The sequence below is a fragment of the Oryctolagus cuniculus genome, chromosome 2, assembly GCF_964237555.1.
Source record: "Oryctolagus cuniculus chromosome 2, mOryCun1.1, whole genome shotgun sequence".
Lineage (NCBI taxonomy): Eukaryota > Metazoa > Chordata > Mammalia > Lagomorpha > Leporidae > Oryctolagus > Oryctolagus cuniculus.
In genome coordinates, this window is record NC_091433.1 from 44,248,772 (window position 1) to 44,274,563 (window position 25,792).

General features: G+C 41.3%; 1 protein-coding gene and 1 non-coding gene across 6 annotated transcripts in view; both read right to left on the reverse strand.

Annotated features, from left to right (window-relative positions):
* Nucleotides 1–25,792, reverse strand: part of MSRA (methionine sulfoxide reductase A) — a 412,643-nt gene that overhangs the window by 183,111 nt on the left and 203,740 nt on the right. For all 5 annotated transcript variants that reach the window (XM_002709444.5, XM_070068216.1, XM_070068215.1 and 2 more), the window contains one exon: nucleotides 13,096–13,215. In XM_002709444.5, coding sequence (XP_002709490.2) covers nucleotides 13,096–13,215 — 120 coding nt within the window. The remainder of the gene's footprint in view (nucleotides 1–13,095; nucleotides 13,216–25,792) is intronic.
* LOC127490429 (U6 spliceosomal RNA) lies at nucleotides 11,117–11,218 on the reverse strand. The gene has a single exon (XR_007918383.1). It is a non-coding gene; the product is annotated as a U6 spliceosomal RNA (small nuclear RNA).

Consider the following 25,792-nt stretch of genomic DNA (forward strand, 5'->3'; position numbering starts at 1 on the left):
TCATATTTTCATCTGTACAGTCGTTATTATAAAATGTAAGAATAATTTTCTATCAGGGCATTCATGAAGCTGAATAGCTCAATTACTTCTAGAATCAATGTAGTAAAGCAACAGCATGTCAGTTAATCAGTTGGTTTGCATAACAACTGTTTGAGGGAGTATGCATGCATGTGCATGTGTGTGTGTGTCCAGGTTCAGTCCACCTCTTTGAAACAAATGTGAAAAAATCAACCTTTCATTTTGACTTCACTGCATAAACTAGCTTCCTCTTGTACCATGTGCAATGTTATGCATGTGGTACGTTTGTGTTGTATTTAATTTATTTAAGACATTCTACATGAAAGTTTGGCTCCTCTGGTTGTTCCATTACAGGTTCTGGGTTTGCCACTGCCAGGCAGACACTGAGCTCAGGGACATGAACAAACAGATGAGTCCTTGCAAATCACTTTAGGAGCAGAATGGTGGCCACTGAGACTTAATGATTTCTCAGAACATCTCTTAGATTAGAAACACAACAGAAACAGTGGCCCAGCAGAAGTCTGCCGGCTGTGAGAGATGTGACCCCCTATCCAAGCCAGCATGGTTACCTGTTACAGAGGCTGCAGGCGGGCAGCTCTGAGAGGGCTTGCAACTCAGGCTGGAAACCCCTGGGAGAAGAAAGTCTCTCGGGCTGTGTGCTGTAGGTTCAGAGTTAATGGATGAATCTGAGAAAGAGGAGCTTAAGTGTCTGTTACAGGAACATGGTCTTTTAAAATAGGTGTGAAAATAAGTAAATAAATGAATAAAGTCTAAACGTGTGAGGCACGGGGAATCCCCAGGGAACTCCAAGGAGGCCATCTCAAGCCTTTGGGAAATCTCAGGTATGGATCACAACATGAGGTTAGTGATAGCAGTTCACTTCAAAGTGCCACGGTGTCAGGTTCTGTGTGTCTGCCCGGAGCCATGGAGGGTGCCACTGGGCCCTCCCCTCTTCCTGGCTGAGGCCCTGTTTCCTTTGCTATACATGAGGGCATTCCATGGGGTTACACTGAAGTTCTACAGGCCTGGAGACCAATCTCTCCTCTGACAGCCTGTCTTGACTCTGACTCTTTCTAGGTTTATCTAATGTTTCAGCCCAATGAGCATCTCTACTCCAAATGCTTGAGCAACTGTTGTCTCCTTGTGTTGGCTACGCACATCAGACTCAAGTTGCACACAGTGATGGAGACAGCTCAGCATGTAACAGACTGTTAGTGAGCCTTCATGAAATTTCAGCTTAGATGTCAGAGTCAGCTCTGCCCACGTGTCACCATGAAGATCAAGTCCTGGCTCAACTTGTACTGGAACCTCAACCCCAGCTCAGGCTTCAGGGACACTGGTGGTTCAGACATGAACACGCATCCTCTGTGAACACACATTGCTTTTGCACTCACATACACACTTGCTCACCCATTCATTCCCTACAAGGGCTGTGCAGAGCAGCCACAGCAGGCTGGAGCCAGCAATTCCTTGGCTTGTGACCATGGATCTGTGTGCTGAGACAATACTGTGGAAGCTCTGATACACATCCTCATGGAACCGTGAGTGAGTGAGTAAGACGGCCCTGAGGATTTTGAGAACCCCTTCCCTATAATTCTGGCACATGCCTCAAGATAACAAACCATACCTTGGGCTCAAGCATACTGCTCTGTGAGAGAAGGAATTTGCATACAATCTGGTCCTAATGCTTCTTTTCTTGAAAAATATATATACCTTTACAAAATATTCACAGGTCATGATCAAAGTTTTAGAAATTTAATTACAAACATTAAGAGAAAGCAATTCAGCAATTTCAAATTTGATGTGAATGCTACAGTATAGCCTAATATTTCACACGGAGCCTCAGCAATTATTACATATCTTACCAGAGACTTAGTGGGGTTTTCTTTTTTCTTTCTTTCAAGTTGTACCCCTCTGGGGTAGACTTGTTCAGCAAGGCTTGGAGCACCAGAGCCTCAGAAGGGAAGCCCGCCAGCATAACCTGCTTTCTGTCTCCCCTACCCCTCTCCTTGGTCAAAAATCTTTAATTAGCTGGTTACCATAATTACTCTAGCTGGGACCTTATTTGTTCTTCTTCCTTGCTATTCCCAGGGATCTGAAGGCTCTACCACTTCTGTGCCAGAGGGTCCTTTCTATCACAGTTTCCCTCTGTCTTTTGTTTCTTCCTTTTTATGATCAGAACAAAAAAAGCCCGGGGAAAGAAATCATCTTTCCTTCTACAACTGGGTAAGACCCAATAACTATCTCTTTCCAATCAGGAACAGGTTTCCATGACAACCATGCTTCCCAATGCTACGGCTAACTTAGCAGGTAGTGTTCGTATCAAATAGAGTCCTTTACCAACCTCCATGGCTTCCGTACTTCATCCACTGCCATAGGTCCATAGCGTGCCAGTTGTTTGCGTGAACTGTATCTTAAAAGGGTTCTGTCCTTTTTCCTTCCCAACATCATACAGACAAAAATAATTCCTTGGTATTTTCCTTAGAGTAATCTTTTAAAAAGCAAATATGTTCAAACCAGTTTGTTTAAAAGTGCAGCACAGGGACAGACATGACAGAAAATGTATGACGTGGTAACTGGGATATAACAGCAGCTGGGTGCTTTTACACCATGGTCAATGGCATAAACTTCAAGCCAAAAGCTAATGAGGTAGAGATGCCTTCTATGTATGATCTGGGGGAAGGTACTTATCCTCTGTGAGTCTCAGCACTCCCTCTGCAAAGAGTAGACACAGAGATACCCTATGAGATTGGAAAATTGCAAAGACATTAAAAGTGCCCATTGCGATGTCTGACACATAGTAGGAGCTCCACACACGACATTAATCAGGTTGTTACTGTAAAGAGTAGAACTGGAAGGAGTCTGGATATAGAAGCAAATACAATATTCTAAATGATTATTAACATTTTGCTGGAGAAGGATAATTGTGCAGGCTGTAGATGTTTGGAAGATTTCTTAGCAACCTTTTTCTCTTAGGTCTATAAGACATGTCTGGATTAACAGCGAAGAATCTATTCATTTCCATTCCTAAGACATGAGAGGATACACCTAGGCCATCTCCAGGATTCAGCTGAATCATTCTATTTATAGTTCTGAATAAGCATTTGTTTAATTTTTCAAACAGAAGCCAAAAAAGTAGATTAACCATTAACACATTTGTGCAAAATTCCACATTCTCAATACCTATCAGAATATTCCAATTCTACAGAGGCAGGAAAAACAACAATATGCGTATTTTGATATATGAAATTGTGAAGCTCAAATTTCATTTCAAAATCAGAACTGATACTGTGGCAACATGCACCTTATTCAACCAGCTCTCACACACCACCCCCTACCTCACATCATTGATAGTGCCCTCCCAGAGATGAAAGGATCCTCCCCAAACAACCTCAAGGTGAGCCTTCATTTTACTTAAAATGTTTTAACCAGCACATCGAGCTGTACATGTCTGTGGGGTACTAGATAATGTACATATTGTTTAATGTACAATCAGGGTAAACATATCTACCTCCTCAAAGATTTAACACTTCTTTAAAGGTGAAAACATTCAAAACCTTCCTGGAGAATTTTGTTTTGTTTTGTCCTAGAGAACTGACACATTATCTATAGTTACCCTGCTGTGCAACAGAACTCTAAAACTTCTCACTTTTACTAAACTATAACCCAACACCCATCAATCAACCTTTCCCAGCCATACCATCCACCCTGCTTAATCCAGCCATTCATAGCCACCATTATATTTCTAATTGTTGTGAGGTCAGTTTTAAAATTCTGCAGATGAGTGAGCTCATATGGTACTAGTTTTTCTGTGCCTGGCTTATTTGACTTAACATGATGACTTCCAGTTCCATCTATGTTACTCTGTTATTGCAAATGAGAAGATGCCATCCATTTTTATGGCTGAGTAGTATTCCATTGTGTTTACGTTCACTTCATCTATTGTGTAGCTGACACTTAGACTGTTTCTGTCTGTTTATTGGCTATTGTGAATAGTACTGTAACAAACACGGCAGCACAATGGTCTCTTCAAAAATTGATGTCATTTCCCTTGGATACAAGGCGGTAAATGCATTGCTACATCTTGGAGCAGTTCTAATTCTGGTTTTTAGGAGACTCCATACTGTTTTCCACATGGCTACACTCATTTACATTCCCACCAACAGTGGGCAGTCCTTTTCTCCACATCCTTATCAGAACTTGTTATCTTTTGTCTTTTTATAGCAGCCAGTAAAACTGGAGTAAGGTAATAGTTTGCTGCAGCTTTTTTTTTTTTTTAAGATTTTTTTTTTTTTTGAAAGGCAGCATTACAGAGAGGCAGCGGCAGCAGCAGTGGCAGAGAGAGAGAGAGAGAGAGAGAGGTCTTCTATCTGCTTGTTCACTCCCCAAATGGCTGCAATGGCCAGAACTGAGCCGATCCAAAGCCAGGAGCCAGGAGCTTCTTCTGGGTCTCCCACACGGGTGCAGGGGCCCAATCACTTGGGCCATCTTTTACTGCTTTCTCAGGCCATAGCAGAGAGCCAGATTGGAAGTGGAGCAGCTGAGACTCAAACTGGCACCCACACAGGATGCCGGAACTGCAGGTGGCAGCTTTACTCACTATGCCACAGCACTGGCCCCTGGCTGTGGTTTTGATTTTCATTTCCCTGATGGTCAGAAATGCTGAGTATATTAGTGATGTTCATATGCTTGTTGGCCATTTGTGTGTCTTCTTTGAGGAATATCTGTTTAAATCTACAGCCCATTTTTAAAAATTGAATTACTTTTTATTTTTGCTATTGAATTATCTGAGTTCTTTACATACGCTGGTTATTAACCCATTGCCAGAAGTGTAACTTGAAAATTTTTCTCCTATTCCGTAGGTTGTCTCTTCACCCTAATGATTGTTTCCTTTGATGAACAAGAAGCTCTTAAGTGATGAAATCTCATTTGCCTATCTTGCATTCATAGCCTTTGTTTTTGAGGTCTAATCCAAAAACTTGCCCATCCCAATGTCCTAAAGTGTCACCCCTTTTTCTAGTAGTCTGAGGTATGACATTTAATTCTTTAGTCTTTTTTTTATTTATTTATTTACTTATTTGAAAGACAGAGTTACAGAGGCAGAGAGAGAGGCAGAGAGATCTTCCATCCGTTGGTTCACTCCCCAAATGGCCGCAACAGCCAGAGCGAGGCCAATCCGAAGCCACAAGCCAGGGACTTCTTCCCCCGGAGGGGTGCAAGGGCCCAAGAACTTGGTCCATCTTCTACTGTTTTCCCAGGCCATAGCAGAGAGCTAGATCAGAAGTGGAGCAGCTGGGACTTGAATTGGCACCCACACAGGATGCTGGCACTGCAGGCAGCAGCTTTACCTGATATACCACAATGCTGGCCCCTCTTTAGTCCATTTTGAATTGATTTCTGTGCAAAAGCAGAGATGGCGGTGGTATCTGCTTCCATTCTTCTGCATGTGGATATCCAATTTTCCCAGCACCAATTATTGAAAAGTTTATCCCTTTTCCAATGCATGTCCTTAGCACCAGTGGCTTGTTACATATGGCCTTTTTATGTTGAGATAGTTCATTTTATATCAAATTTGTTCAGAGTTTTTATTAGGATTTTATCAAGTGTCCTTTCTACATCTACTGAGAAGATAACATAATTTTTGCTCATTATTCTGTTGATGTGGCAAGTCACGTTTATGGACTTGTATATGTGGTCCCATTCTTGGATTCTTGCATCACATTCTTGGGATTAATTCCACCCAATCCTAGTAAATAGTCTTTTGCAAGTGCTGATGGATTCAGCATCCTAGTATCTCCTTGAGGATTTTTGCATCTTGTTCATCAAAAATATCGGTATTAGTTCTGTAAATATTTGGTAGAAATCACCAACGAAGTCATCTGGTCCTGGGCTTTTTTTTTGATGGGAGACTTTTAATTATTGGTTTGGTCTTGTTACTTGTTATTGGTCAACTGAATAATGTGAATGTGTCCAGAAACTCATCCTTTTCTTCTAGGTTGTCAAATTTGTTGCTGTGTGATTGTTCATAAAAATCTCTAACGATCTTTTCTATTTCTGTTGTGTCAGTTGGAATGTCTCCCTTTTTCATCTCTGATTTTTTTCTCTCTGCCGCCCCCTTAGTCAATTTAGCTAAAGACTTGTCAACTTTGTTTATTTTTTCAAAGACCTAGTTCTTCAGTGTTTGGTCTAGCAGTTAAAACACTAGTTGGGCTGTCTATGTCCCAAATTAATACCTGTTTCCCCCTTCTGACTCTAGTTTCCTGCTAATGGAGACTCTGAGAGTTGGGGTAATGGATCAAATAATTTGGTTCCTGCCATCCACATGGAAGCCTTGGATTGAGTTTGTGGTTTGCAGCTTTGGCCCAGCCTAGTCCTGGTCATTAAAAACATTTGGGAACAAATCAGCAGATGGGAGCTCACTTGCTTTCTACTTCTGAAATAAATAAAAGGTTTTTTGTTGTTGTTGTTTATTGATAAAAGCTCTTCATTTCATTGGAGTTTTTTTTGTGTGTGTGTGTGTTTTTTTTTTTTTTTGACAGGCAGAGTGGACAGTGAGAGAGAGAGACAGAGAGAAAGGTCTTCCTTTGCCGTTGGTTCACCCCACAATGGCCGCCGCAGCCGGCCCACTGCACTGATCGGAAGGCAGGAGCCAGGTGCTTCTCCTGGTCTCCCATGCAGGTGCAGGGCCCAAGCACTTGGGCCATCCTCCACTGCACTCCCTGGCCACAGCAGAGAGCTGGCCTGGAAGAGGGGCAACCAGGACAGAATCCGGCACCCCGACCGGGACTAGAACCCAGTGTGCCAGCACTGCAAGGCGGAGGATTAGCCTATTGAGCCACGGCGCCGGCCTTCATTGGAGTTTTTTGGTATAAATTTTTTAGTCTCTGTATTTCATTTATTTTTGCTCTGAGTTTTATTTCTTTCTTTCAAATAATTTTGGCTTTAATTTGTTTATGTTTTGATAGTTCCTTCAGGTGTATGACAATAACAGTTTGAATTTCTTTGCTTCTAAAAAAATTTATGGGGCAGTGCTGTGGCATAGTAGGTTAAGCCTCCACCTGCAGCGCCAGCACCCCATATGGGTGCTGGTTCAAGTCCTGGTTGCTCCACTTCCAATCCAGTCCCCTGCTGATGGCCTGGGAAAGCAGTGGGAGATGGCCCAAGCTCTTGGGCCCTGCATCCATGTGAGACCTTGAAGAAGCTCCTGGCTCCTGCTTCATATCAGCCCAGCTCCAGCAATTACAGCCATTTGGGGAATGAACCAGCAGATGGAAGACCTCTCTCTCCCTCTCTCTCTCCCTCTTTCTCTCTGAAACTCTGCCTCTCAAATAAACAAATAAATCTTCTAAACAAATGGGAAAAAAAATTATTTGAGGGAGGGGGAGACAGAGATGGAGACGGAGACGGAGACGGAGACGGAGGAGTCGGAGAGGGAGAGGGAGAGGGAGACGGAGAGGGAGAGGGAGAACCTTCCAGCCACTGGTCCCCTAATGGCCACAACAGTTAGCTCTGGACCAGGTTGAAGCCAGGAGCCAAGAATTCCACTGAGTGTACCACAAGGGTGGCAGGGACTTTCTGCTGCTTTCTCAGGCACATCAGCAGGAAGCCTGAATAGAAGCAGAGACACTGAGACTCAAACAAGCATTCTGATATGGCATTCCCGCATTGCAAGTCTCAGCTTTACCCAGTGCAGCACAGTGACAGTCCCCTTTCTGCCTCTTCGACGTAGGCAATGATTGCAATAAATTTCCCTGTAAGTATTTCTCTTGCTCTATTCCATAGGTTTTAGTATGTTTTATTTCCATTTTCATTCATCTCAAGAAATATTTGAATTTCCTTTTTAATTTCTTCCTCCATGTATTGGTTGTTGAGGAATAAGTTGTTTAATTTCTATATTTCTATGGTTTTTAAAGTTTTCATTATTGATTTCCAGCTTTATTATACTGTAGTCAGAAAATATATACAATGATTTTTTTTTTTTTGATTTGTTGAGACTTGTTTTCTGACCTGCCATACTCTACCCTGGAGAATGTTCCATGTGCTACTGAGAAGAATGTATACGCTGCAGCTGTTGGATGGAGAGTCCTGCCAATGTCTGTTAGACACAACTGAATGAGGCTGCAATTTAACTCCGCTGTTTCTTTGTTGATTTTCAGTCTGAATGACATTTCCATTTCTGAGAGTGGGGCATGAAAGCCCCAAATATTACTATGTTGGAGTCTATTTCTTTCTTTGTCTCTATTAATATTTGCTATATGTATTCGAGTACTCTGATATTGGGTGCATATATTATTATTTACAAGTGTTTTTCCTCTGGCTGAATTGAACTCTTTATCATTAAAAAATGAGCTTCCTTGTTTCTTTTTACAGCTTTTGATTTCTAACCCTATTTTAATCTGATACACATATTGTTACTCCTGTTTTCATGTGGGTTTCATTTTAATGTCCTTAAAAGTAAAGTGAGTTTCCTCTGAATTTTTTTTAAAAAGCTCTCAATACATTTTGTCACTCTAAGTTATTTAATTGGAGAATATAATCTACTTAAAATAATTATTGATAGGTATACGTCTTACTACTGCTACTTTGATACTTATTTTCTAGTTTTGTTCTAGTTTTTTCTCCAGCATTTTTCCCCAGAAACCTTTTTATTTAAGGTATACAAACTTCATGCATATCATTAATACAACTTTAGAAACATAGTGATCCTTCCCATGCTACTAGCCATCCTACCTGCACTCCCATCCTGCTTCTTCCTCCCTCTCTTATTCCCATTCTTATTTTTTACTAAAATCTACTTCAATTAACTTTATGCACATAAGATTAACTCTGTACTAAGAGTTCAACAAATAGTATGGGAAAAAAACTGTTCCTTAACAGTCAAGACAAGGACTACTCAAATTCATTGCATCTCAGTGTCAATTTCACTTCTATAGATTACTCTTTAGGTGCTCTATTAGTTACCACATATCAGACAGAACATATGGTATTTGTCCTCTTGGGACTGGCTTTATTTCATTAAGTACGATCTTTTGAAGTTTCACCCATTTTGTTCCAAAGACCAGATTTCATTTTTTTTTACTACTGCGTAGTATTCCATGATGTACATATCCCATAATTTCTTTATCCAGTCTTCAGCTGATGGGCATTTGGGTTGATTCCAGGTCTTAGCTGTTGTGAATTGCGCTGCAATAAGCATGGGGGTACAGAAAACTCTTTCATATGTTGATTTCATTTCCCTTGGTAAATTCCCAGGAGTGGGATGGCTGGGTCATATGGTAGGTTTATATTCATATTTTTGAGGTATCTCCATACTGTCTTCCAAGTGGCTGCATCAGTTTACATTCCCACCAACAGTGGATTAGGGTATCTTTTTCCCCATATCCTCCGCAGCATATGTTGTCTGTTGATTTCTGTATGAAAGCCATTCTAAAGGGGGTGAGGTGAAATCTCATTGTGGTTTTGATTTGCATTTCCCTGATGGCCAGTGATCCTGAGCATTTTTCATGTGTCTGTTGACCATTTGGACTTCCTCTTTTGAAAACTGCCTGTTCAAGTCCTGTGCCCATCTCTTAACTGGGTTGTTTGTTTTGTTGTTGTTGAGTTTCTTGAGCTCTTTATATATTCTGGTTATTAGTCCTTTATCAATTGCATAGTTTGCAAATAAGTTCTCCCATTTTGCCAGTTGCCTCTTCATTTTGCAGTTTTAGTACAGAGTTTCTCAATTTGAAAGAATCCCATTTGTCAAATCTTGCTTTGATTGCCTGTGCCTCTGGGGGTCTTTTCCAAGAACTCTTTGCTTATACAAATGTCTTCCAGGGTTTCCCCAATGTTTTCTTTTTTCTTTCTTTTTTTTTTTTTTAATTTTTTGACAGGCAGAGTGGACAGTGAGAGAGAGAGACAGAGAGAAAGGTCTTCCTTTGCCGTTGGTTCACCCTCCAATGGCCGCTACGGCCGGCGCACTGCGGCCGGCGCACCGCGCTGATCCGATGGCAGGAGCCAGGAGCCAGGTGCTTTTCCTGGTCTCCCATGGGGTGCAGGGCCCAAGCACTTGGGCCATCCTCCACTGCACTCCCTGGCCACAGCAGAGAGCTGGCCTGGAAGAGGGGCAACCGGGACAGAATCCAGCGCCCCGACCGGGACTAGAACCCGGTGTGCGGGAGCCGCTAGGCGGAGGATTAGCCTAGTGAGCCGCGGTGCCGGCCTCCCCAATGTTTTCTAATAACTTGATGGTATTGGGTCATATATTTAGGTCTTTGATCCATTTTGAGTGGATTTTTGTGCAAGTTGTAAGGTAGGGTTCTTGCTTCATACTTCTGCATGCAGAGATCCAGTTTTCCAAGCAACCATTTGTTGAAGAGACTGTGTTTTCTCCAGGGATTGATTTTTGCTCCTTTGATACAAATAAGTTGGTTGTAGATGCATGAGTTGATTTCCAGTTTTTCTATTCTGTTCCATTGGCCTATCCATCTGTTTTTGGCAAGTACCAGGCTGTTTTGATTATAACTGCCCTGTAGTATGTCTTGAAATCTGGTATTGTGATGCCTCTGGCCTTGGTTTTGATGTATATGATTGCTTTAGGTATTCAGGGTCTCCTGTGCTTCCATACGAATTTCAGCATCATTTTTTCTAGAGTTGAGAAGAATGTCTTTGGTATTTTGATTGGGATAGCACTGAATCTGTAAATCACTTTCAGTAGCATGGACATTTTGATGATGCTGATTCTCCAATCCATGATCACGGAAGATTTTTCCATTCTTTGGCATCTTCCTGTTTCTTTCTTCAATGTTTTGTAATTCTCATCATAGAGATCTTTAATGTCCTTGGTTAAATTTATTTCAAGGTATTTAATTTTTTTTTTTGCAGCTACTATGAATGGGACTCAGAAGTTTTTTCTCAGCCATGGCATTGTCTGTGTATACAAAGGTTACTGATTTTTTTTGTAGTTTCTTTCTCTCTCTCTCTCTTACAATCTTCTTTTGTGGTTAAGTTAGTTTTCTCTGGCAGTGTGTTTTGATCCCTTGCTTATTATTTTTGGTAAAGTTATTATAAATATTTTGCTTTGTGGTTACCATGAGGCCTATAAAAAACATCTTTTGGTAAAAACACGGAACACTTCAAAAATCTGTGGCGCATCCCTGTGCAGAGGCCATGCTGATGTTTTCTGGATCATACAGGTTCAATACGTGTGCTGCCAAAGCAAGCATGACCTTTTGTTTTAAAAAGGTAAAACTGTTTACATTATTTGTTAAGTCTCATTTTTGCCAGTGTAGTAAAATTTAAAGCCTCCCTATTAAGACCCTTAAGGGGCCAACACTGTGGTGTAGTGGGTAAAGCCTCTGTCTGCAATGCCAGCATCCCATATGGGCGCTGGTTCAAGTCCCAGCTACTCCACTTCCAATCCACTCTCTGCTATGGCCTGAGAAAGCAGTAGAAGATGGCCCAAGTCCTTGGGCCCCTGCACCCGCGTGGGAGACCTGGAAGAAGCTCCTGGCTCCTGGCTTCGGATCGGCTCAGTTTCAGACATTGCAGCCATCTGGGGAGTGAACCAGAGGATAGAAGACCTCTATCTATCTCTCTCTCTCTCTCTCTCTCTCTCTCTCTCTGCCTCTGCCTCTCTGTAACTCTGCCTTTCAAATAAATAAATAAATTTTTTTAAATAAAGACCTCTTAAGATGGCAACAAAATATTCTTCTTAAAAATGTAATTTAAATGCTACTTGAGCTGGCAGGACAACAAAGAAACCCAGGAACTGGGGCCAGCATTATGGTGCAGTGGTTAAACCACAGCCTGCAATGAGACATCCCACATGAGTGCCAGTTTGAGTCCCAGCTGTTCCACTTCTGCTCCAGCTTCCTGCTAATGTGCCTGGGAAAGCAGCAGAAGATGGCCCAAGTATTTGGGTCCCTATCATCCATGTGGGAGACCTGGGTGGAGTTCCAGGTTCCTGGCTTTGGCCTAGCCCAGCCCTGGCCATTGCAGCTGCAGCCATCTGGGAAGTAAACCAGTGGTTGGAAGATCCTTCTTTTTCTTCCTTCCCCTCTCTCTTGGAGGGGGAGGGAGAAGAGGAGAGAAACAAATCCAGAAAGATACTCTGGTATTTGAGCTACAATTGGCCATGAGGGCACCCACCTATCCTGTTAGTCTAGAGCAGAGGTCAGCCAATTTTTTTCTGAAAAGGGCCAGACATTTAATATGTTCGGCATAGCACACTAGTCTGTGACAATCACAGAACTCTCCCATTGTGGCATTAAAATATTCACAGAAAATATGCCCCAAAAATAGGCATGTCTGTGTTTTAACAAAATTTTCTTTACATCTTTTCTGAACAAGTTTTGACCTGTGAGTCACAATTTACCAATCCCTGTATTATACCATGGCTTTTAAAGCTGTTCCCTAAAAACAATGTTTCATACTTGCTTGTGCCATGTGGTAGATGTGGTCATAACAGTCCTGACTTCCTAGCCCCTTCCTATATCCTTGTATACCTCAGTAGGGGATATACCTGCCCTTGACTCGGGGTTGGATCGGGTGGTATGTTTTGGTTAACGGGATAAGGTAGAAGTGACACAAACCATCCACCACCACGTGAATTAGGCCAGGCCAGTGTGCTGAAGACCCCAGGTCCATCATCCCCATTACCTCAGCTGATAATGAGCACTCACTGGCAGCCAGTACCAAGTGCCAGACGTGTGAGTGAAAGCATTTCACACCAGCCAGCCCCCAGGCAACCCACTGGTTGACCATAGCCATGTGAGGGAGTCTGAGGGCGGCGAGCAGCAGAACCACTAAGCTGAGGCCAGCCTAGATGGCTGGTCAGCGGAATCGTCATCTATCCTGTTTTAACTCTCTACCTTTTAGGGTACTTATTCCACAGCAGGAGCTTGCTGACACATTCCGTAGCACGTTCACTGCCTTCAAATACAAAGGGAAAAGCAAACAGCACATTTACAGCAATGGTAAAGAGAAAACTGAGGAAACACACACACATCACACATTGTACTTGCACTTTAAAGATCCTGTCACCTCCAGCAGGGACAAGCCCTTCCTTAGTGTTGTGACAAAGGAAAACATTCCTACCTGAGCAAACTTCCTTGTAAGTGGGATTAGGAGTATAGCCTCCCGCAAAACCAACTTGAGTTGAATATACTCCTTTCAGGGTCCAGAATTTCCTTTCAGCTCCCCAGAAACAGCCCATTCCTAGGGAAAACGTAAGACACTTATTAATCCTTTATCCAAAGCAAGGTGGTCACTGCACACACAATACCTGTCCCACTAGAAAAACGAAGCTGCTCCTGCCATTTGGTGATCAACACAGGCTAAGAATTTTCTCTTGTAAAAAAAGAGTATCTAATATTTCAAAATAATTTTATTTATGGTTATTCGCATAGGATATCTCTTTGTTTTAGCTGCGCAAAAACAAAAAAAAATCTCAAATTCTAATGGAGCTGGTAAATAGCATTATAAAAAGATAACAATTTTATAAATAATTTCTACCCTCAATTCCAAATTAATACAACTTACGCATTAATCACATTCCTGATAATGCTTTAAAAATATTTTAACAAGAAATGTAACAATAAATTACTGATTTTAATGGGAAAATTTCCAACACTGACATAGACTGATGCAGCGTCTTCAATTAGCAATTTTGTATGTGTTCAGTTTTTCAAATTGTTTCTGTGACTGCAAACTTGCATTTGATAATGACGGCTCACCTGAAAGTGTGTTTTTCTAATTTCTTTCACTGAATGTAATGAAAGAGGAGGGGCAAAGTTTGGAGGAAAGTAGGGAAGAAAGAACAACAAACTCACAAAAATAGCATTCCATTCAGCTAGCACACATTGTGTCCATACCAGTTACTGCTGGGTCCTTTGCCACATGTGATAGAAACTGAGACCTGTCGCCCCACGACACACATATTCACCCACATCGAAAACCCTGCACTGCATTTCCCGGGCTCCAGATGAAGAACTGCCACACGCTACCAACACTTTCTGCACTGTCTAGTACACCTGCTATCCTGTCACCCATTTCTACATGTAAGCAGGATTACTGCCTCACTAAGTGTCACATGGCTCTATTAAGTCACGTGCAACTAAGATGTCAGCTGGAACAACAGTTGGTAAATTCATATATGCCTTCTACTTCTACAATGAATAGATCTGCTAGATTCAATGACAGAGCTGAAATAAAAATTAGAAGTTCCCTGAAATTTTTGACACTTAATACTGTGCTTTAAAAACCCAAAGCAATGTGCATAGCTATGCATTGTATAAAAATATTCTATTTGCTAAAATGTAAAAGGAAATCCAACCCAAAATAGGTTAAGAGGTAAAAAATAGCATAGAGCAAAATAATGAAATTCAATACAGCAAAAAATTACTATTGTAATAATGCCGCAACAAGGAAAGATGTGTATGATTATATCACAATTATCTAAGGCTAAATTAAAATGTAAAAACACAATATGTGCATTTTTTAGCTTTTATTTAATGAATATAAATTTCCAAAGTACAGCTTATGGATTACAATGGCTTCCCCCCCACATAACTTCCCTCCCACCCGCAACCCTCCCCTTTTCCACTCCCTCTCCCCTTCCATTCACTTCAAGATTCATTTTCAATTCTCTTTATATACAGAAGATCATTTTAGCATATATTAAGTAAAGATTTCAACAGTTTGCACCCACATAGAAATACAAAGTGAAAAATACTGTTTGAGTACTAGTTATAGCATTAAATCTCAATGTACAGCACACTAAGGGCAGAGATCCTACATGAGGAGTAAGTGCACAGTGACTCCTGTTGTTGACTTAACAAACTGACACTCTTGTTTATGGCATCAGTAATCACCTGAGGCTCTTGTCGTGAGTTGCCAAGGCTATGGAAGTCTTTTGAGTTCACCGACTCTGATCATATTTAGACAAGGTCGTAGTCAGAGTGGAAGTTCTCCCCTCCCTTCAGAGAAAGGTACCTCCTTCTTTGATGGACTGTTCTTACCACTGGGATCTCACTCGTGGAGATCTTTCATTTAGGTCTTGTTTTTTGTTTTTGTTTTTGTTTTTGCCAGAGTGTCTTGGCTTTCCATGCCTGAAATACTCTCATGGGCTTTTCAGCCGGATCCGCATGCCTTAAGGGCTGAGGCCAGAGTGCAGTTTAGGACATCTGCCATGCTATGAGTCTGCTGTGTATCTCACTTCCCATGTTGGATCACTCTCTCCCTTTTTTATTCTATCAGTTAGTATTTGCAGGCACTAGTCTTGTTTATGTGATCCCTTTGACTCTTAGTCCTATCCTTATGATCAACTGTGAACAGAAACTGATCACTTGGACTAGTGAAATGGCATTGGCACATGCCACCTTGATGGGATTGAATTGGAATCCCCTCGTATGTTTCTAACTCTACCGTTTGGGGCAAGTCAGCTTGAGCATGTCCCAAATTGCACATCTCTTCCCTCTCTTATTCCCACTCTTATGTTTAACAGGGATCACTTTTCAGTTAAGTTTCAACACTTAAGAATAATTGTGTATTGATTACAGTATTCAACCAAAAGTATTAAGTAGAACAAACAAAAAAAAATACTAAGAGGGACAATGTATTAAGTTGTTCATCAACAGTCAGGGCTATGCTGATCAAGTCACCATTTCTCATAGTGTTCATTTCACTTTAACAGGTTTCCTTCTTGGTGCTCAGTTAGTTGTCACCGATCAGGGAGAACATATGATATTTGTCCCTTTGGGACTGGCTTATTTCACTCAGCATAATGTTTTCCAAATTCCTAACAGGGATCACTTTTCAGTTAAAATTTAAACACCTAAGAATAATTGTGTGTTAATCATAGAGTTCAACCAAGAGTACTAGAACAAAACAAAGAGAAAATACTAAAATGGATAAAGTATTACATTGTACATCAACAGTCAGAACAAGAGCTCATCAAGTCACTGTTTCTCATAGTGTCCATTTCACTTCAACAGGTTTACCCTTTGGTGCTGTTAGTTGTCACTGATCAGGGAGAACATATGATATTTGTCCCTTTGGGACTGGCTTAGTTCACTCAGCATAATGTTTTCCAAATTCCTCCATCTTGTTGCAAATGACCGGGTTTCATTGTTTTTGACTGCTGTATAATACTAGTATTCTATAGAGTACATGTCCCATAATTTCTTTATCCAGTCTACTGTTGATGGGCATTTGGGTTGGTTCCAGGTCTTAGCTATTGTGAATTGAGCTGCAATAAACGTTAATGTGCAGTTTGTTTGTTTGCCAATTTCATTTCCTTTGGGTAAATTCCAAGGAGTGGTATGGCTGGGTTGTATGGTACGGTTATATTCAGGTTTCTGAGGAATCTCCAGACTGACTTCCATAGTGGCTTGACCAGTTTGCATTCCCACCAACAGTGGGTTAGTGTCCCTTTTTCCCCACATCCTCTCCAGCATCTATTGTTGGTAGATTTCTGAATGTGAGCTATTATAAACGGGGTGAGGTGAAACCTCATTGTGGTTTTGATTTGCATTTCCCTGATTGCTAGTGATCTTGAACATTTTTTCATGTGTCTGTTGGCCATTTGGATTTCCTCTTTTGAAAAATGTCTATTGAGGTCTTTGGCCCATCTCTTAAGTGGGTTGTTTGTTTTGATGTTGTAGAGTTTCTTGATTTCTTTGTAGATTCTGGTTATCAACCCTTTATCTGTTGCACAGTTTGCAAATATTTTTTCCCATTTTGTCAGTTGCCTCTTCACTTTCCTGACTGTTTCTTTTGAAGTACAGAAACTTCTCAATTTGATACAATCCCAAATGTTAATTTTGGCTTTGACTGCCTGTGCTTCTGGGGTATTTTCCAAGAAGTCTTTGCCAGCACCTATATCTTGCAGGGTTTTTACAATGCACTCTAATAATTTGATGGTGTCAGGTCGTAGATTTAAGTCTTTAATCCATGTTAAGTGAATTTTTGTGTAAGGTGAAAGGTAGGGGTCTTGCTTCATGATTCTGCACGTGGAAATCCAATTTTCCCAGCACCATTTATTGAATAGACTGTCCTTACTCTAGGGATTGGTTTTGGATTCTTGATCAAATATAAGTTGGCTGTAGATGTTTGGATTGATTTCTGGTGTTTCTATTCTGTTCCATTTGTCTATCCATCTGTTTCTGCACCAGTACCATGCTTTTTTATAATAATTTTTTTTTTGACAGGCAGAGTGGACAGTGAGAGAGAGAGACAGAGAGAAAGGTCTTCCTTTTGCCGTTGGTTCACCCTCCAATGGCCGCTGCACTGCGACCAGCGCAACGCACTGATCCAATGGCAGGAGCCAGGTGCTTATCCTGGTCTCCCATGGGGTGCAGGGCCCAAGTACTTGGGCCATCCTCCACTGCCTTCCCGGGCCACAGCAGAGAGCTGGCCTGGAAGAGGGGCAACCGAGACAAAATCCGGCGCCCCGACCGGGGCTAGAACCCGGTGTGCCGGCGCCGCAAGGCGGAGGATTAGCCTAGTGAGCCACGGCACCAGCCGCCATGCTGTTTTGATTACAACTGCCCTGTAGTATGTCCTGAAATCCGGTATTGTGATGCCTCTGGCTTTGTTTTTGTTGTACAAGATTGCTTTAGCTATTTGAGGTCTCCTGTGTCTCCATACGACACATCATTTTTTCCAGATCTGAGAAGAAGGTCTTTGGTATCTTGATTGGTATTGCATTGAATGTATAAATTGCTTTTGGGAGAATGGACATTTTGATGATATTGATTCTTCCAATCCATGAACATGAAAGATTTTTCCATTTCTTGGTATCCTCTTCTATTTCTTTCTTTAAGGTTTTGTAATTTTCATCGTAGAGATCTTGAACGTCCTTGGTTAAGTTGATTCCAAGGTATTTGATTGTTTTTGTAGCTATTGTGAATGGGATTGATCTTAGAAGTTCTTCCTCAGCCGTGGCATTGCCTGTGTATACAAAGGCTGTTGATTTTTGTGCATTGATTTTATATCCTGCCACTTTGCCAAACTCTTCTATGAGTTCCAATAGTCTCTTAGTAGAGTTCTTTGGGTCCCCTAAATAAAGAATCATGTCATCTGCAAAGAGGGATAGTTTGACTTCTTCCTTCCCAATTTGTATCCCTTTCATTTCTTTTTCTTGCCTAATCACTCTGGCTAGAACTTCCAGAACTATATAGAATAGCAGTGGTGAGAGTGGGCATCCCTGTCTGGTACCAGATCTCAGTGGAAATCTTCCAACTTTTCCCCATTCAATAGGATGTTGGCTGTGGGTTTTTCATAAATTGCTTTGATTGTATTGAGGAATGTTCCTTCCATACCCAGTTTGCTTAGAGTTTTCATCATGAAAGGGTGTTGTATTTTATCAAATGCTTTCTCGGCGTCTATTGAGGTAATCATATAGTTTTTCTTCTGCAGTCTGTTAATGTGGTGTATCACATTGATTGTTTTGCGCACATTGAACCATCCCTGCATACCAGGGATAAATCCCACTTGGTCTGGGTGGATGATCTTTCTGATGTGTTGTTGCATTCTATTGGCGAGAATTTTATTGAGGATTTTTGCATCTATGTTCATCGGGGATATTGGTCTGTAATTCTCTTTCAATGCTGCATCTTTTTCTGGCTTAGGAATTAAGGTGATGCTGGCTTCATAGAAAAAATTTGGGAGGATTCCCTCTTTTTCGATTGTTCTGAATAGTTTGAGAAGAACTAGAGTAAGTTCTTCTTTAAATGTCTGGTAGAATTCAGCAGTGAATCCATCTGGTCCTGGGCTTTTCTTTGTTGGGAGGGCCTTTATTGCTGTTTCAATTTCTGTCTCAGTTATGGGTCTGTTTAGGTTTTCTATGTCTTCCTGGTTCAATTTAGGTAGGTTGCATGTGTCCAGGAATCTATCCATTTCTGATAGGTTTCCCTGTTTGCTGGCTTACAAGTCCTTGTAGTAATTTCTGATGATTCTTTTTATTTCTGTGGTGTCTGTTGTTACGTTTCCTTTTTCATCTCTGATTTTATTGATTTGGGTCTTTTCTCTTCTTTTTTTAGTTAGTTGGGCCAATGGGGTGTCAATTTTGTTTATTTTTTCAAAAAACCAGTTCCTCGTTTGGCTGACTTTTTGTAATTTTTTTATTCAATCCTGTTGATTTCTTCTCTGATTTTAATTATTTCTCTTCTACTAGATTTGGGTCTGGTTTGCTGCAGATTTTCTAGATCCTTGAGATGCATTGAAAGCTCATCTATTTGGTGCCTTTCCAATTTCTTGATGTAGGCACCTGTTGATATAAACTTTCCTCTTAACACTGCTTTTGCTGAGTCCCATAAGTTTTGGTATGTTGTGCTGTTATCCTCATTTACTTCCAGAAAATTTTTGATTTCTTTTAATTTCTTCTATGACCCATTGTTCATTCAGGAGCATGGTGTTCAATCTCCATGTGTTTGCGTATGCTCTAGGGATTCCTGAGTTGCTAACTTCCAACTTCATTCCTTTATGGTCTGAGAAGCTGCATTGTATGATTCTAATTCTTTTGAATATGCTGAGACTTGCCTTATGGCCTAGTATGTGATCAATCCTAGAGAAGGTTCCATGTACTGCTGAGAAGAATGTAAACACTTTCTGTGTAGGATGAAAAGTTCTGTAGATATCTGTTAGATCCATTTGGGCCATAGTGTCGTTTAAATCTACTGTCTCCTTGTTGATCTTCTGTCCTGTTGATCTATTTCTGAGAGTGGAGTACTGAAGTCCCCCAGTACTATTCTATTGGGGTCTAAGTCTCTCTTTAAGTCCCTTAACAAATCTTTTAAATAAACCGGTGCCCTGTAATTAGGTGCATATACATTGATAATCGTTATATCTTCCTGTTGAATTGATCCCTTAATCATTATATAGTGCCCCTCTTTGTCTCTCCTAACAGTTTTTGTGGTAAAGTTTATGTTGTCCGATATTAAGATGGCTACACCTACTCTTTTTTCATTTCTGTTGGCATGGTATATCTTTTTCCAGCCTTTCACTTTGTCTGTATGCATCTTTGTTGGAAAGATGTGTTTCTTGTTCCTTAACCCAATCAGCCAATCGGTGTCTTTTAACTGGACAGCCATTAACGTTCAATGTGACTATTGATAAGTAGTAACTTTGCCCTGCCATTTGCCAAAGATATTTTCTAATATATGTTTTGTACTTCCTGTGATCTTTTGCTGTGAGGTTTCCTTCATTTACCTTCTTTCATATTGATGGCTGTGTTTCTGTGTGTAACACATCTTTAAGCATCTTTTGCAGGGCTGGACGAGTGGTGACAAATTCTTTCAATTTCTGTTTGCTGTGAAAGGTCTTTATTTCACCTTCATTCACAAATGAGAGCTTTCCAGGATATATTCTGGGCTGGCAGTTTTTCTCTCTTAGTACCTGGGCTATATCTCGCCATTCCCTCCTAGCTTGTAGGGTTTCTGATGAGAAGTTAGCTGTGAGTCTGATTGGAGATCCTCTGAGAGTGATCTGACGTTTCTCTCTTGCACATTTTAGGATCTTTTCTTTATGCTTCACTGTGGTGAGTTTAATTACAACGTGTCGTGGTGAGGATCTCTTTTGGTCATGTTTATTAGGGGTTCTATGAGCTTCCTGTACTAGGATGTCTCTGTCCTTCTCCAAACCTGGGAAATTTTCTGCTAGTATCTCACTAAAAAGGCCCTCTAATCCTTTCTCCCTCTCCATGCCTTCAGGAACTCCTAGAACCCAAATGTTGGGTTTTTTAATAGTATCCTGAAGATTCCCAAGAATATTTTTTAGATTTCTAATTTCCTCTTCTTTTCTTTGGTTTGACTGTATATTTTCCTGTTCTCTATCTTCTAAGTCCAATATTTTCTCTTCTGCTTCACCCATTCTGTTTTTAAGGCTCTCTAATGTGTTTGTCATTTGCTCTACTGAATTCTTCATTTCATTATGATTTCTCGTCACTATCACAGTTTCATGTTCTACTAGTTTCATTTCATTTTGAATCCTCCTTAATATTTCATTTTCGCAAGAGATTTTCTATCTTGTCCATTAAGGATTTCTGTAGTTCAAGAATTTGTTTTTGAGAACTTCTTAATGTTCTTATCAATTTTTTGAGATCCACTTCTTGCATTTATTTCATCATCTTCATAATCTTGAATTGGGGTGTCTATTTCATTTGGGGGCATCATAGTTTCTTCCTTGTTCTTGTTACCTCGGTTTCTGCGTTTGTTGTTTGGCATATTGGAGATATTCTTTGGTTTCTTCAGTGTGGTGTTTTTTCTTGTTATACTGTGACTCTAGATTAAGTGGTCTGTCTGCTTTGGATGGATCCTTAGAGGCTGTGATGGGTGTGGCCAGAGAGCTCTGTTTGGTTCTTCAGGGTTAAGGGTGTGCCAAAGGTGACTCATCCAGATTGTTCTCTCACTCGCTCGCACACTTTTTTTTTTTTTTTTGACTCAGTTGGGAAGTAATTTCACACAGCTGATGGAATTGAGGGTAGTTGATGGATGAAATCTGGCCCCTGTGGGTATTCGTCTGCTCTACCCCTGGGACCACACAAAGAGTTTATGCAGCCCTCAATGTGGTCTCAAATTTCTCCGCAGTCTCTCACCAGGTTGCCAAGGTTACCAAGTTTGTGTGCTTGGTGAGTTCTCTTGCCCCCCCCTCAGATTTTCACAGTCTCAGTTCGTTAGCTCCACACTTTCACTAGGTCTTAACCTCCTGTTATTTCTCCCTACCAGAGTCAGGTTTTTCTGCTTGGCTAATGGCGGGCACTGCTTTACATACGTAAAATGGTGCCTGCTCTTTGTCTTGCTCGGCTCTGTAAGGTGAGTGGAGAGAGAGGCTAATGTCTGTGCCGGTTCCCTTTATTTATTCGCTTTTTTCTCTCCTCCAGTCAGCCTGGTGAACTTTCCCCAGTGAGGCTTCAGGCCTCGTTCCCTGTAGGCTCTTTCTGCCTTTCTCCACCAATGTCTCGGGTTACCGGGGTTTTTGTCTCACTTCCCCTTCCAGCGCTGGCGTGCAGACTCTGCGGCTCGGCTTCTGCGGCAGCTCAGCTCCCACGGCTCGGCTTCCACGCAGTGGGCGACCTTGCTCTCCCTGTAGGTCCTCCGTGTCACATCCACTAGATCCGGAAGAGTTTCCTCTACAGTTTTTTCCTGAGCCTTTTACTGAGACTACAGTAACTCTACTTTTATTAAACTATCTTTTCCCGGACTATCAGTGCGCGCCTTCGCTATTCCGCCATCTTTGCATTTTTTTATAATAACTACAAAAACAATTCACACCAAAATAGACTGGAAAGAAAAAGAAATACACCAAAGTTACTGTGGAAAAATTTATTATAGTGGTGAGAGTGTAGGAATATTTTTTTTCTTTTTTTTTTCTTTTTTTTTTTTTTTGACAGGCAGAGTGGACAGTGAGAGAGACAGAGAGAAAGGTCTTCCTTTTGCCGTTGGTTCACCCTCCAATGGCCGCCGCGGCCAGTGCGCTGCTGCCAGCGCACCGCGCTGATCCGATGGCAGGAGCCAGGAGCCAGGTGCTTTTCCTGGTCTCCCATGGGGTGTAGGGCCCAAGCACCTGGGCCATCCTCCACTGCACTCCCTGGCCACAGCAGAGAGCTGGCCTGGAAGAGGGGCAACCGGGACAGAATCCGGCGCCCCGACCGGGACTAGAACCCGGTGTGCCGGCGCCGCTAGGCGGAGGATTAGCCTAGTGAGCCGCGGCACCGGCTAGGAATATTTTTTAATTTTCAAATTTCTCTGTATATGTATATACTTTTAAAGAAAAGTAAAAAATTTCAAATTTCAATTTTTTTTGCACTTCCTTTTTTTTTTTTTTTTTTTAACAGTGCTTCTGCTCTAAGAAATTCAAGTTAAGACAGTGCCTCTCACTCACTCTTGGGCCTGGCGGGGGCAGGGTCTGTGCCAGGCGGGGCGGGGCCTCCGCTGGCCACCATCCACGGCGGGAGGCCCGTTAGTCCTGGTCGCTGCCCCCATACATGTTGGCCAGCTTCTTGAACCTGGGCCCCCAGTCGGTGAGGTATAACTGAAGTTATACACTGCTATTTACAAGAGAATTGCTGCTAGTGAATATAAGTGAATATTTACTGATTATCTATAACAACTGAGTATCCCCACATCTCTGATACAAGGCTCCTCTATTAATTTTATTTCCTTGCTTTCCCTGAGATGAGGGAATGATGCCACGGAATCTCCGGAGAAGGGCAGGCAAAAGGCAGCTTTCCTGGACATAAACGGCTACAAAGGCCCCCAGTAGCAGTGCATGCCTGAAGCTGAAGGCCTCCCACTTCTGATCTGCAAAGGTTACAGAAGAAAATGTGTATTACACATGATTAACGGTGCACAAGGGACAGGACAGGCTCTCTGAGTGGCCAGCCCACCCTGACCTTGGTCTTTGGTCCCACTCAGATGGCCCCATGCTCTCTTGGCCATCTATCCACATGGTACAGCAGTCCCCCTTTCTCTGCTGTTCTGTTTTCCATGGTTTCAGTTATCCCCAATCAACCACAGTCTGAAAACATTAAATGGAAATTTCCAGAAATAAAGAACTCATGAGTTTTAAATTATAACGCCACTGTGAGTGATGTGACAAGACCTCACACTGCCCCATCCCCGGTCCAGTGTACTCACACTCTCAGCCCGTTAGTAACCCTCTGGGTTATCAGATCTATATCACGGTGCTTGTGTTACAGGAACCCTGATCTTACCTAAGAATGGTCCTGAAGTGCTATAGCAGTGAGTCATGCAACTCAGATATGTCAAAGAGAAGCCATATAATTCTGTACATCCAGGTTGCTATCCAAGGTTTCAGGCATCCTATGGGAGCCTTGAAACATATCCTCCATAGTTAAAGAGGGCTACTGCATAGATTTCTGAAACATAAAATGTTGTTGGCCAAAGAAAGCAAAATACAAGCAGATTCAAGTAGAGATATTAAATTCTCTTTCAATGCTTAATGGGGCACATGAAATGACCCCTCCTGGAAGGAGAATGGCCAGGCTTCTGGTGGCAAAGGATTCCAGAGTACCATGTATAGCTGAAATAATGCTTCAGGGACTTGACGTGTGGTTAATGGGTGAATGCACACATTTCTGGAGAGGTATTTAACTTAGAATATGGGTTGTTAGAAGAATGTAACTTCTCCTTGAAGCAATGTTTTAGCTGGTAATTCCAGTATAACCTAAGCATCTACTACTTGGTTTGGGGCATATGAGTGTGAGAGTGTGTGTTTAAACAAAGAAAACTCTTGTTTATACCACAATTCTGGATAACATTCAGTAGTCTGATGATCAACATGAATGTCTACAAATAAAATATAGCATTTTTTAACAACTGTTTACATTTTAATACTTTATTATAAAAACAAAACAAACTGATGACTGTAGTGACACAGCAGGTTAAGCTGCGGTATGTGATGCTAGCGTGCTATTTTGGAGCTCTGGTTGGAGTCCCAGCTGCTCCACTTCTGATCTAGCTTCCTGCTAATGCACCTATGAAAGCAGCAGAGGATGGTCCAAGGGTCCAAGTCCTGGGGCCATGCCACTCATGTGAGACACTTGGAGGATCTCTCCATCTTTCTCTCTCTCTCTGTTTCCTTCTCTCCCTCTGTGTCCTTTCCAAATAAACAAGCAAATAATTTTAAATAACAAAATAAAATAAGCCTTTAATCATGGACCATTGAAGATATCCAAACTAATTCACAAAACGTATCAATAACAGAATTCACGTTTTACAAGGGTTGTTGTGGTTGTCCTCTGCTGAGAATAGCCTGCATTGGCCAAGCACAAAAGCAGAGCATGGTTAGGAAACTATGGCTGTAATCCAGGTAAGAGACAGTGCCTTAGACCAGGTGGTAGCAGAGGAAGTCAAGGGTCATACAGTCTGGATATGTTGTCAAGACACAGGCAGAAGGGTTTACTAACAACTAGAAGCAGGGAGAAAGAAAAGTAAGGGTGGATGGGTGGATTTTTAGGGGAGGGTCTAGGGTTGGCATTGCTCTAGGTTAGTGAATCGTTAAGTACCTGCAGAGTAAGCTTTTCTTGCTTCATACTTCTTCAAAGTTTTCCTTGCTATTCTTGGTCCAATTCCACTCAGAATTGAGCTTAATAACAGCTTGTCACATTCCATAAAGTATCCTTTTAATATTTTGACTAGACTTACATACAATTTATAGATTAACTTGAAAATATTTTGTCATATTAAATAATATTGAGTCTTCCTGTCAATGAACACAATACAGCTCTCCATTTACTTGTATTTTCTTGAGTATTCTTCAATATCATGTCATAATTTTTCTCTGAAAAGGTCTGATACATTTTTGTTACATATAGTCCTATGTACTTTATGATTTGTGTTGCTGTTTTTAAAGACTATTTATAGTATTTTTATAGACATTTTTTCCTAGTACACTTTATTGGTTATGGCGGCTGTAGAAAAAAAATCACTAAGTTTTGTATATTTCTATAGAAAAAAAAAAGTTAGGTAATTCTCTTATTAGTCCTAATGGCTTTGTCTACAAGTCCTCTTTGATACCTTATATAAAAAATCATGTTTTGTACATATGGCAGTTTTTTGTCTCCTTATCCCTTTATCTCATTTTGTTGCACTGGCTATGACCTCCCATACAATGCTGAATAATAAGGGTGGTGAGAATCTTGTCTCATCCTAGCATTAGAGACAGTGCCTACTACATATGAGGCCCACTGCAGGCTTTTGAAAGACAGGTATCAGGTTGAGGAAGTTCCCTTCCATCCATAGTTTCAAGAGCTTCTTACCATGCATGAGATTTA